A 13380-nucleotide genomic window follows, 5' to 3' on the forward strand; every position below is an offset into this window, starting at 1 on the left:
CTTGGGCCATGAGTTGAGTCCATGAGGGCCCCTGAGAAAGTCTTCTGTATTAGAATCTTGAGGAGCTGCAGAGAATGACGCATTTACTAACATCAGTTTTGTATTCATGATGTTGTACAACCATCACCACTGTTTATTTCCAGATATTTTCAGGAAGAATTATTTTTCATAAAGAACAAGCGAGATTTTCCCATTTCGGTTGGGAACTGTCTTTATTTCATCAGCCATATTCTTCCAGCTAATACATAGGGCACACATGAATACCAACCATTTTTCTGGGGCAGGTAAGAGTAGTCATAGGGATATTGTCAAGGGATTCAATGTCAGTTGGGTCCACAGGATATATTTCTTGTTAACTTATATTTCTGTGTCAATGGTCTTGCACAGTCTCTTTTTTTATATATACGAAAAGAACTGGATATCATTCCCACATTTCTAACACTGTTTTTACTGTCCTTCAGTGTTGAAGCCAAAGGACAGAGTGTCTTGAAAGCTACTTTTAAAAAAAAATGAGTTGCAGCTTGCCCATAAGCATAACAAAAGCAAAAACTCTCTGTGCAGATAGTTTTTAAAAGGATTATATTTTACCAATGCAAGGAAAAGGCTACCCACTCCAGTATTCTGGCCTGGAGAATTCCATGGACTGTATAATCCATGGGGTAGCAAAGAGTTGGACACAACTGAGCAACTTTCACTTCACTTCACATAATTGCTTTACAATGTTGTATTAATTTCTACTGTTGTAGTTAGCACTCTTATTTCACAAAGTACTCTCTGTTCCAACTAGGTAGTTGGAATCATCTGGATGTTTTAATTTTGGTTTGGTTATTTTTTGAAGAAGAAATAGGTTACTGAGACTGGGAGCTGATTTTTAAGTTCATTCTGTGTTGGAACAGAGGGCGAAAGAGGACGTGCTGCAGAAGGAGGTGCGAGTGAAGATTCTCAAGGACAGCATCAAGTTATTAGCTGCAAAAGTGCCCTCTGGTGGCCAGGAGCTGACGTCTGAGCTGAATGTCGTGCTGGAGAATTACCAACTTCTTTGTAATAGAATTCGAGGAAAGTGCCACACCCTGGAGGTATGGGATCTTTTCTCAGATGCCTTTCTGAGATTCAAACTCTGTAATGTACTGAATAATGTATTTTTTTCCGTATCTTGGAAAAAAACCGTCCGTTTTTCTTTTCAAATACTGTATCATAAAAGTAGTTCTTTAATGATTGAGATTATGATTGGAGATAATAATAGTTACAGTATATTATTAGATGATAATTTAGGTGATAGGTTGATAAAAATGAAATAGAAAAGAAAATTGGATATAAGGATCTGACCATAGTTGGTGGAAGGTTCTTGGAAAAGTTGCTTCTTAGCTTCAGACATTGACTAAATGTGAAATCAAGGTTTTCATAATACTGATAATCTGTAGGGTCTATTCCCGTTTGAAATTCTAAAACAATGTACAATGAGTACTTCCTCTTTTGTTGCCTGGTAGTACACAGAGATGAACTGAGGTTTCTTTTTTACAATGGTGTCTAAATTTATAAATGAAGAATTAACCATGGAGAATTCCATGGACTGTATAATCCATGGAGTAGCAAAGAGTTGGACACGACTGAGCAACTTTCACTTTACTTCACATAATTGCTTTACAATGTTGTATTAATTTCTACTGTTGTAGTTAGCTCTTAGGAGAGGTACTTTAAACTTGAAAGAAATGTGCCTTATATGTGGCTGACCATCATAATAGTTATTTAAACTTCTTAACAACCTGCATTTAAGGTTACTTTTATAAGCCAAAAATTTCAGAGGTTAATTTTTAAAATATTTTTGGAAATTACAGTTTGTATCTGCTTAATATGTGTAATTGTTAAAAATGTGTATATGTGTCATTTTAAAATTCCAGAATAATAGTGTAATACTTAATGTTATACCTTCCCACTTACAGATAGATGGTGATGACCTTGGCTTTCCAGACAGTACAGTGGTAAAGAATCTGCCTGCCAGTTTAGGAGATGCTGGTTCAATCCCTGGGTCAGGAAGATCCCCTGGAGTAGGAAAAAGCAACCCATTCCAGTTTACTTGCCTGGAAAATTCCATGGACAGAGGAGCCTAGCAGGCTACAGTCCATGGGGTCTCAAAGAGTCGGATGTGACTGAGTAACTGAACCCTAAAATTATAGGTTTTACTGAGAGTGGAGGAAACACTAACTTGAATGTACAAGTATTTTGCTGGACCATTTCCTGTACCCTGGCCATTGGGTTTAAAGTGTAGATGATTCTGTGAGGTTTTTTTTTTTAATTTTAAGTGTTTGCTTGTTTGTTTTTATATGTGTGACTTTTGTTACATCTCATTGAAAAGACTTAAGAGTTTCTTCAATTTATAGTAATTTAATTTAAATTCAGTTCAACCTAAAACAGATGATTATATTGTGATAAATCCTAAAATGTCACTGACAGTTGCGATCTATAAAGTAAATTCACTCACTAGTCACTCTTTCTGAATCTCTTTTGTGCTAAGATGTGTGCTGTGTGCTTTGTTGCTCTCTCGTGTCTGGTTCTTTGTGACCCCGTGGACTGTGGCCCGCCAGTCTCCTCTGTCCATGGAATTCTCCAGGCAAGAATACTGGAATGGGTTGCCATGCCCTCCTCCAGAGGATCTTCTGAACCTAGGGACTGAACCCAGGTCTCCCGCATTGCAGGCGGATTCTTTACTGTCTGAGCCACCAGGGAAGACCTGTGCTAAGATAAATTGTGTGTAATTTGGATTACGTAGCACTGCTGCTAATCAAGTCACAGTAAGGAAGCTGCAAGTCAAACGCTACCTCATTCTTTGATATTAAGATATTGTCTAATATGAAACACCTGAGGTTACTCATCTGAGAATTTAAAATTCTGTGAACATGTATGTAACATTATGTATGGCTAATCTTAAGTCCCAGTAGATGATCCTGGAATTGAATTCTACTACAGTCTTGTCTTTTCTGTCCTAACCACCCATGATTTTGCTTTTATTTCTTTGTTTTCCTGTTTATTTATAGCCAAAACATACTCACCATATGTTTAAATAATAGTGTCCCAAGCTAATGAAAGACCACCATGAGTTCTGTGTCATTTCTTCGTGGTGTCTTTATCAACCAGAGGTGACAGTTGGCGAATGAAGAATGAAATATTTCAAGGTTTTAGTATTGCTTTGAGAATTACTTTTAGAATTATTTTGGAATTAATTTGAGAGAATTAGTTTAAGAGAATAAAGGAAAAGTGTAAGAAAGCAATATAGATAAAAGAGAAAAGATGACACCTTGGTATCTTTGAATGGAAAAGTGGCAAGAAGAAAGAGATTTGAATGCAAGCACTCAGAATTATGCACCTTGGGTGGAAACAGCCCAAATTTCTAAATTAGAGTAAGGATGCCTTTCTTCTGAAGAGTCCAACTTTATTACCTTGATTATTTCTATATTCATTTAAAATGTTTTAAATTATGAAGTATTACAAACATATTCAAGAGTACAGATGATATTACTAACACCCATAAATATATCCCTCAGATATAGCTAATGTTAACATTTTCCCATATTTTTCCAGATCTTGTTTTTAAAATAGAATACATTGGCATTAGAGAACCTGTTCCCTTCTTTCCCATCCCATCGCATCTCTTGATCCCTCTCTGGAAGTAACTGTTATCCAGAAGATGGTGTTTAATCTTCCCAAGCACGTTTTTGTATTTTTAGTGTATACTCTCACGTTTCAGTTATTCATGGCTGCATACTAAAGCTCCCCCAAATGTAATAGCTTGCAAAAGCAACCATTTATTAATTTTTATGGTTTTGTGGGATGATTTGGCTGAGCTGGGTGGCTCTTCTGCTCCATGTGGTTTATGAATATTCTACTCGGGTTGCTGCTGCATTCAAGTGGGAGCTCGGCTGGAACTTTCCTGATGGCCTCTCCTCCTCCAGGTCTCCCTCCACCAGTTTTATGACTTTTCTACAGCAGATTTCTTTCTTTCTTTTAAAATATTTATTTATTTGGCTGTGCCAGGTCTTAGTTACAGCATGCGGGGTCTTTAGCTGTGGCATGAGAACTCTTAATTGCTGCATGTGGGATCTAGTTCCCTGACCAGGGATCGAACCTAGGACTCTTGCATTGGACCACCAGGGAAGTCCCTCAGCTGAGTAGATCTCTCAGCCTGCTTCCTGCCTATAGAAATTTGGGGGACAAGATACCTCTTTTCTCTTCCAGAGTTAGCCAGGGGTTGGCAGATTATAGCCTAAAGGTCAAATCTGCTTTGTGGCTGTTTTCATCTGTCCCATGAGCTAAAACTTGTTTATATATTTTTAAAGTGTTGTTAAAAACCAAACAACACACACAGAAAGAATAAACAAAGAAGAATCTGTGACAGAGACCAACTGTGGTCTGTAAAACCTAAAATATTTACCATCTGGCCTTTTATAGGAAAATTGGCTGACCCCTGACATGGTAAGTATATCTCAAATGGAGTCCATGCTAAAATGTGTCCTCTCTCAGTGGGTCTGAAAGAGGATCAGTGCAGGAGGCTCCATGCTGAGCTCTGTGTCCTAAATTTATCAGTCTGATAGGCTCTTCCAAGGGGCATGTTCCTCCTATAATTTTACTCTAAGAAACTGGAGGATAAATTCACACTCTGACACCTAACCCCCCATAGGAATAGGGAGTAAGTTGATCCCAACTAATAGAATTGCTGTTGTTGTTTAGTAACTAAGTTGTGTCCAACTCTTGTGACCCCATGGACTATAGCTCACCTGGCTCCCCTGTCCATGAGATTTCCCAGGCAAGAATAATGGAGTGGGTTGCCATTTCCTTCTCTAGGGGATCTTCCCAACCCGGGGATCAAACCCATATCTCTTGGGTCCCATACATTGGCAGGTGGATTCTTTACCACTGAGCCACCTGGCAAGCAGATAATATAGTAAGCATAGTAAAACTCCAATTTGGATAAATATAGTTCTCTTCACATACAGACACATTCATATGAATTTAGAAAAAAGTTGGAAAAAGTCTATATAGGAGTAGGGTGGTCCCCAGGGAATTCAATTTCCTATATAGTTGTTAAAAAGAGTTACAAGTCTGAGTATTTTCCTTTTAATTTTCTATTAAAAAAAAATAATAACGTTTCCCTCCTGGCTTCTTCTACCAATTACATAATTTTATTTTTGGCATTTAAACAGACCCTTGGAATTTATCTTAGGTAAAAAGGTTGAGGCAGCTTATTGCTCTTTGCCTCCCACCTTCCTCCATTTGGGCTCCCATTGTGGCTCAGATGGTAAAGAATCTGCCAGCAATGCAGGAGACTTGGGTTTGATCCCTGGGTCTGGAAGATCCCCTGGAGAAGGGAAGGGCTACCCTCTCCACTATTGTTGCCTGGAGCATTCCATGGACAGAAGAGCCTGGCACACTACAGTCCACGCAGTCACAGAGAGTCGGACACGTCTGAGGGACTGACTTACTTTCCCTCTAACTGGTCTAATACAATTAATTGAAGAATTAGATTTTATTCCACTTATTTGAAATTCAAGCTTCATCAGTTTCTCAATGCCTGTTTATACTCGTATCTAAACGAAATTATTCTTGATTAGAGAGAATGTACAGTCCTAGAGATGCACTGTATCTCTAAATGGCTTCGTGTCTTGTCTAACTTCTTCCCACCTGTTTTAGGAGGTATGGTCTTGTTGGATTGAACTGCTTCACTATTTGGATCTTGAGACCACCTGGCTAAACACTTTGGAAGACCGCATGAAGAGCACAGAAGCCCTGCCTGAGAAGACAGAAGCTGTCAGTGAAGCCCTGGAGGTAGGAGCCTGTGTTCTGGGTGGAGCTTTTTGTTGCAGTGAGGCTGAAAGAGAATTCAAATGAGGAACATAATGCCTTATGCCAGCAAACACTTTTGCTTCCTCCGTGGTTTTCGGTGTAACTTGTGTTTTCTTGTATTGCCTGAAATATTCATACCATCATATATTTAGATTATTGGTGACCCACTAACTCAGCCTCATGAGATGGTTAGTTGTTTTCTGATTTGTACCTTTTAGACACCATAAAGCACTCTAGTGATTCTCCAGATTGTTTTTACCAGTCCCTGGATAAAACTCTGCCTTATGTTATTAGGACAATTGTTCTCTTGTTTCTTCATAAAGTATTTTTGCTCCTTAGACATGGCAAGGAGCCACCGTGTTTACAGTGACTCCTACTCTGTTTTCTTCAGACGTGAAAAGTTGGCGGACAGATTGAAAATGGCAGTGTTAGAGGCCTGGCATCCTATCCCCATGCCTGGACGTGAGCTCCTTGAGGCCAAGAAATGTGCCTGAATTTTCTGTTTTCCCCAGTTACCAACACAGCCTGTGGCACATGATAACTTATAACTGTTTCTTAGGTGGAATAAAGTGTGGAGAGAATAGATTTTCTTAAAAGAGGAAGATTGTAGCTATACTTTTAAAACTGTAAGAACAGAAAGTGATGAAGTGATTAAGTAGATGACTGGATTAAAGGTCAGAAATAGGTCATATGTGGTATCTGAAATCTAGGAACCACATGCTCTTGCTGGAGAGATGTCATTTCTCAGATAAAATAGCAGAGTCAGAGACTGAATGTATTAAAAAAAAATAAAAGCTTATTTTAAAAACACATACTTTCCTAACGTGAGAGTTAAAACGTGCATTCTAAAAATATGGAACATGGAGAAAAGTATAAAGTCAAGTCTAAGGTAACACTTTAAAACATTTTAGTGTACTTCTTTAGAATAGTTTTTCTTATTATTTTTACATCTACATGCTGAAAGGTAGTGCTTTTAGTGACAGGGTCAAAGGCTTTGGAGCTTAGGAGCCAATTTGGAATCTTAGCTCTTCTTTTTACTGTGTGTATGTTGGCAAATTACTTAATATCTCTGAGCTTCAGTTTTCCCATCTGTAATATGAAAATAGTATTTAGCCCGATGATTAGATTTATGGGTGTATATGTGTGTATGTGTGTATGTGTAATATATTGGAGGAGAAAATGGCAACCCACTCCAGTATCCTTACCTGGAGAATTACATGGACAGAGGAGCCTGTTGGGCTACAGTCCATGGGGTTGCAAAGAGTCGGACACAACTGAGTGACTAACACACACACACATATATATATGTGTGTGTGTATAAAACAGTGCCTTGCATTTTACATATGTTGTAGAAAAATAAGAACCTATTTTTAATAATGTAATTAATAACAGTTTGAAATAATGGTATTTGTATAATAATTGTTTTTTGTTTTTAAACTTTGAATCATACCATTAACATTTCTCTATGTAATTAATAATTATTGAAATTGTTTTTATGGAATTTTCATATCATCATTCATGTGGAATTCTCAGTTTTATTTATTTTATCTAATTATTTATGATCTTGTTCCTTTGATCAATTTCTAGAAGGCAGAATTTTTTGTTTAAAAAAATAAGCAATTTTGTTTTTTCTTCCAATTTTATTGAGATACAATTGGCATATAATATTGTGTAAGTTTAAGATGTACAGTGTATTGATTTGGTACACTCATTTATTGAAAAATGATTACCACAACAGGGTTAGTTAAATCTCTGTTGCTTTACATAATTATAGTATATTTTTTGTGGTGAGAACCTTTAAGATCTACTCTCTTAGCAGTATTGTACAGTATTGTTAACTATAATCACCACGCTATATATTACACACCCATTCATTTTATAGTTGGGAATGTCTACCCTTTGGGCAACAACTTCTCCCAATTTCCTCCACCCCCCACCCCCAACCAGTGCCTGTTAAGCAATCTACTCTGTTTCCATGAATTTGACTTTTTTAAGATTCCACATATATGTGATATCATGCAGTGCTTGTCTTAAAAAAGTGAACAATTTTAGGATCATGGATATGTTTTGCCTTGGTAAATGCATTTTTTTTTCTCTGTCCCTGTCCAGTCTTTAGAATCTGTTTTGCGACATCCAGCGGACAATCGCACCCAGATTCGGGAACTTGGCCAGACTCTGATTGATGGAGGAATCCTTGATGACATAATTAGTGAGAAACTGGAGGCTTTCAACAGTCGATATGAAGACCTCAGTCGCCTGGTAAGAACTGAGCGGTGCTTGAGTGTTGGTTAAATGTTTATGATGTGGAGCTGACCTCAAAACCTTATACCAAGGGGAAAAGTTGCTAACCGATGGGGATGTGAGGACATTGAAATACTCGGTGGGGAGGAGCAGACTTTATAAGGCAGGCAAAACTTGATGATTAAAAGGTTTTTAATTTTGAGATTGTTGCTACTTGTGAACTATTTAATTTTCTTTAAGGATTATATTATAATTGTATATAAAAATAATAACTCATATTCTCCTAGTAAACATTAGAGCCAGTCATCGCCTCTTAGATTTATACTCAGAATGTGTCAAACATGCATGTTCATATCAGTCAGCAAAGAAAGGAGACTGTTTTTATAGAAGGGATAAGTGGGTATTAGAAGTTTTTAGACACATATTAAAAAATAACTGTTGATTAAATCATGAATAGCTTCAAACTTAACCCCAAAGTGCAACAAATAGTGGTTCGATACTATGCACATCTGTAGAACTTTTTTAAACTTTGGAAAAATAGAGATTTATGTATTCACTCTATTAATACATTCTGTTATATTTTATATTTTTGTTTATAGGCTTTTTATTGAGTCCTAAAAATACCCTAAATGTGTAATAAATGACATATTTTTATTCTTTCCTTTATTTTAGTATGTTACGTAAGAAATCTTTACATTTTTCCCTTTTTTATTGAGGTATAATTGATATATGACATTTATTAGTTTCAGGTGTACAACATAATGATCTGATTTTTGTATACATTAGAAACTAATTACCACTATAAGACTAGTTAACTTCTGGTATGATACATATGAGGACTTCTGAGATCTAATCTATCAGTACAGTGTTGTTAACTATAACCATCATGCCTTACATCACTTCGGCATGATTGATGTATTTATAACTAGAAGCTTATAACTTTTCACCCTTGTCACCCTTTTTGCCTACTCCCTGCCCCCAGCCTCTAGCAACCACCAATTCTCTGTTTCTTTAACTTGGTGTTCCTTTTTGTTTGTTTTGTTTTTTTCTTGTTTTTGTTATTTTTTAGATTCCCCATATAAGTGAGGTCATACAGTATTTGTCCTTTACCCTCTGACTTATTTCAGTTAACATAGTGCCCGCAAGAGCACTTTCCTATTTTGTCATGTTACATATATAGAAAGAAGTAATTTCCTGCAAGATGCATAAGGTATTAGAAGGATAATTTCACTGTTACTGCTAATTATTTATAGTGCAGGCCAAAGTCTTGAAGTAGTGCTTTTATAGTTTGCTCCTGTTCTTGGTGGTTAGAACATAAGGGTTTTCTTATATTCAGCCATTTTTATTTGTGCTGCGAGACTAATGATTACATTTCTCCTCCTGTAGGCAGAGAGCAAGCAGATTTCTTTGGAAAAGCAACTCCAGGTCCTGCGGGAAACTGATCACATGCTTCAGGTCTTGCAGGAGAGCTTAGGGGAGCTGGACAAGCAGCTCACAACGTACTTGACTGACAGGGTAGATGCCTTCCAAGTTCCGCAGGAAGCCCAGGTACTGCCATGGACGTGAGGGTGTTCCAGTCATAAAGGAAGCATCTGTACTCATCTCCTCACCTGCACGGGCACCAGCCTCGCCCGCCATTCAGCCCAGTGTCGATGAGAGAAGCTGACCTTACAGGGCAGCATGTGGGTTTGGGTGTGTTCATGGTTTTTATGTGAGATCCTAGTGAATGGCCGCCATTTAAAAATTCTAATTTTCTTAGCTATGAAATTGGGAAAATTCTGTCTTTGTAAATAAGTGGTGAGCATTCGAAATGACCAGTGCCAAGACCTTCGTGTACCGTGCACAGCAGTCCTGCAATATGGATGGCCATATTGTTATTATCCTGGAGGAGGAAATGGCAGCCCACTCCCGTATTCTTGCCTGGAAAATCCCATGGACGGCAGGACCTGGCGGGTTACAGTCCATAGGGTCACAAAGAGCTGGACACCACTGAGCGACTGAGAACACACACACATTATTATTATGCTGCACACTGAGTAAAGCTTGTATAAGACTGTGGTTTTACCTGTTGTATGACTCTATGAAACTTAAAAAAGACATTCTCTCCCTTTTCTAATCTCTCTGTAGAAAATCCAAGCAGAGATCTCAGCCCATGAGCTGACTCTAGAGGAGTTGAGAAGAAGTACGCGGTCCCCACCCCAGACCTCCCCAGAGGGCCGGACGGCCAGGGGAGGAAGTCAGATGGATGTGCTGCAGGTGAGGAGGGAGAGCAGCTTCCTTTTACTTCTCAGTGTGTTGGGCATAAAAAGAAAATGAGAAAGAGCTGACGGCTTGGATGCCTTTGGTCTTCTCTGTGATGTGAGGAGGGGGCTGGGAGTGATGTGTTGAAGGCACACTGCGTCCTAAGGCGGGCAGCAGAAACAAATTGTTGTCTGGGTGGAAACTATTGGATCTGAATTTTCTAGTTGAGTTGAGAAGAGAGAGCAATGTCAATTTAGAAGTTCACTTTGTGTAGGTCTTTCCATTGACACAGAACCTCCATCAGTACAGGCTTCCCCGAAGGCTCAGTGGTAAAGAATCTGCCTGCCAATGCAGGAGACACAGGAGACATGGGTGTGATCCCTGGGTTGGGAAGATACCCTGGAGAAGGAAATGGCAACCCACTCCAGTATTCTTGCCTGGAAAGTTTCATGGACAGAGGAGCCTGGCGGGTTACAGTCCATGGGGTTGCAGAGAGTTGAACACGACTACGTGCATGCACTCCATCGGGACTGGTGTGGCTGGTACACTGGGCAGGCTGAGTTCATGGGACACAGTACGACAGCCCTGTGATGGAAGAAGCAGACTGACTTTCACTTTGAGCTTGTGTTGAAGGGCATTATGAATTCTAGGTTTCTGAGCTGTGTTTTTCAGACAGGTGAGAAAATTAATGTGGTTTTTCATTCCAGTGAGGCTAGCTTAGCCTTTCATTATATTTCAGATTGAGACCCTGGGTGTCAAGGAATTCATGACACTGGGCTGTACAGTTGCCTAAGATGATCAGGCAACCTCACAGACTTCCGTTAAGGAATGTTTTTATTGCTACTTTATTCTACCCCTTCTCGAAGTATGTGTTATGCTAATATTCTCTGCTGAGAGAGATTATCATTCTAATGTGAATTATTATTTTCATTTCTGCCAACAGAGGAAACTTCGAGAGGTGTCCACAAAGTTCCAGCTTTTCCAGAAACCTGCTAACTTTGAACAGCGCATGCTTGACTGCAAGCGTGTGCTCGATGGTGTGAAAGCAGAGCTTCATGTTCTGGACGTGAGGGATGTGGACTCTGATGTCATACAGACCCACTTGGACAAGTGTATGGTGAGGCCACTGGGTGGTTAATGTGTCCAACGGGTTTTCCTGTTGCTAATATGGTTGGGAAAGATTGAAGGCAGGAGGAGAAGGGGACGACAGAGGATGAGATGGTTAGATGGCATCATCGACTCAATGGACATGAGTTTGGGTAAACTCTGGGAGTTGGTGATGGACAGGGAGGCCTGGTGTGCTGCGGTTCTTGGGGTCACAAAGAGTCGGACATGACTGAGTGACTGAACTGAACTGAATATGGCTTCATCTAGTGTTTATGTACATGGTTTGTTCAATTGTTGTTAGTTTAAAATGTGCTAAGAATAGGGATAAATGATGAAAAGCACGTTAGAAAATTAGAAATGTGGTCCTTTCCTCCTAGGAAATTAGAAGAGATAGGAGAGTCAGCAGAGAGTAAAATCAATTATACAGTGTAATGAGATAAGGAAACTAGAGTAGACATGTATATAACATGATTAAAAAAAAAGAGGAAAACATATCTTAATCACAGTATGGAGTTAGGGAAGGCTTTGACAGAATGACTAACCAGCTAAATTTTAAAGGATAAATTTGAGTTAGCTAGAAGAACCAGGAAATGGCAACCCACTCCAGTGTTCCTGCCTGGAGAATCCCATGGACAGAGGAATCTGGCAGGCTACAGTCCATGAGGTCACAAGAGTCAGACACAAATTAGTAACTAAACCCCCACCAGAAGAACCATACTTAGAATGAATGTCAGGAATATTGCAATGTACAGCAAATTCATTCTCAAAGAAAGTAAAATTTTAAATATTAATTTATAAAGTTTAAGCCTGAAGTGTGAAAGAAGAAATTATACTTAGAATGGATGTCAGTAATATGGTAGCATAAAAATCATTTTCTAGGAAAATAAAATTTTAAATCAAAGTCTAAACTTAAGATGTAAAAGAAAAAATCATTTAAAAGACCTATTACTCTTTTAGTTTTGAACTTAAAATTCATTTGCACAGAAATTTAAAGATCACGTGCCTAAGTATTCACAGTCTTAGAATTAGTGTTCTGCTTGAGAAGAATCATGAGAAAACTGAAGATGACATGTGCTAAGAAAAGCCTGGGAAGAGTTCTGTGTGTTTTTCAAAACTGCAATCTCCACATGTCTGTTGCATACTGAAAATTGTTTGATTACTTAAAAACTGGGATGAATGGAAGGATGAACAAATAGGATGAATTTTTATACATAATATGTGTGCATATGCATGTATGAATGTACATGTATATTTACTGAGATACAGAGATCAACAAAGCAAGCACTGTCCTTGACCTTGTGTCATCTAGTCCAGTGGTCTGTTACTATGTGACCTTGCCACGTGAGGTGTTTCAGGTCAACACTGTGATAAATGGAGATAAGAGAACCTGCCCAGGATAAAGCTTTTCAGTTTCAAAGCAATGGGGATGAGGGCATCTCTGAATTTGACCTATATAACTTCAACTTCCTATGGTCATGTACATATTGATGTATGGAGCTTTTGTATGTCTTTTCATTATATAACTAACGTGCTGCTCATTGTGGTAGACTTTGTACTTCAGAGAACTGTAAGAAAAAGTTGAATCTTAATACTTCCAAATTCCCACAGCCAGAAACAGCCAGCATTAGCTTTTTTCTAGTAATGGCATTTAGGAGTTTAAAAAATGTAATTTTAAAAAATGTTAGACGTTCAATTTTTAGTCCCCATGTTTTCCCATTTTATGTAGGAAAAATGTTCATATTATCAAGTACTTTCCTAAGCCTTTAAGATACAGGTTTGAGTCTTTTTTAATAAGACAAGTATGATCTCTATGAGTATATTTTCTTATCTGAATTTAAAAAATTATTACAACCTTGATTTCATCTAACTCATTCTTTGAATCAGATCTGAGAGAGATAAAACCCTTTGATCTCCCTGGTTAGTTCTTAGCTGTCAATCTTTGTCATCCATGTTCTG

The 13380-nt window shown here is 38.3% G+C and overlaps 1 protein-coding gene across 1 annotated transcript in view; it reads left to right on the forward strand.

Moving 5' to 3' along the window:
- UTRN (utrophin) overlaps nt 1-13380 on the forward strand; it is a 538953-nt gene that overhangs the window by 186832 nt on the left and 338741 nt on the right. Inside the window, exons 27-32 of the mRNA XM_081531053.1 lie at nt 897-1076; nt 5683-5817; nt 7945-8094; nt 9463-9624; nt 10204-10332; nt 11261-11434. Coding sequence (XP_081387179.1) covers nt 897-1076; nt 5683-5817; nt 7945-8094; nt 9463-9624; nt 10204-10332; nt 11261-11434 — 930 coding nt within the window. The remainder of the gene's footprint in view (nt 1-896; nt 1077-5682; nt 5818-7944; nt 8095-9462; nt 9625-10203; nt 10333-11260; nt 11435-13380) is intronic.

Source organism: Giraffa tippelskirchi, chromosome 9 (assembly GCF_054371585.1).
Source record: "Giraffa tippelskirchi isolate mGirTip1 chromosome 9, T2T-mGirTip1v1.2.pri, whole genome shotgun sequence".
Taxonomy (NCBI): domain Eukaryota; kingdom Metazoa; phylum Chordata; class Mammalia; order Artiodactyla; family Giraffidae; genus Giraffa; species Giraffa tippelskirchi.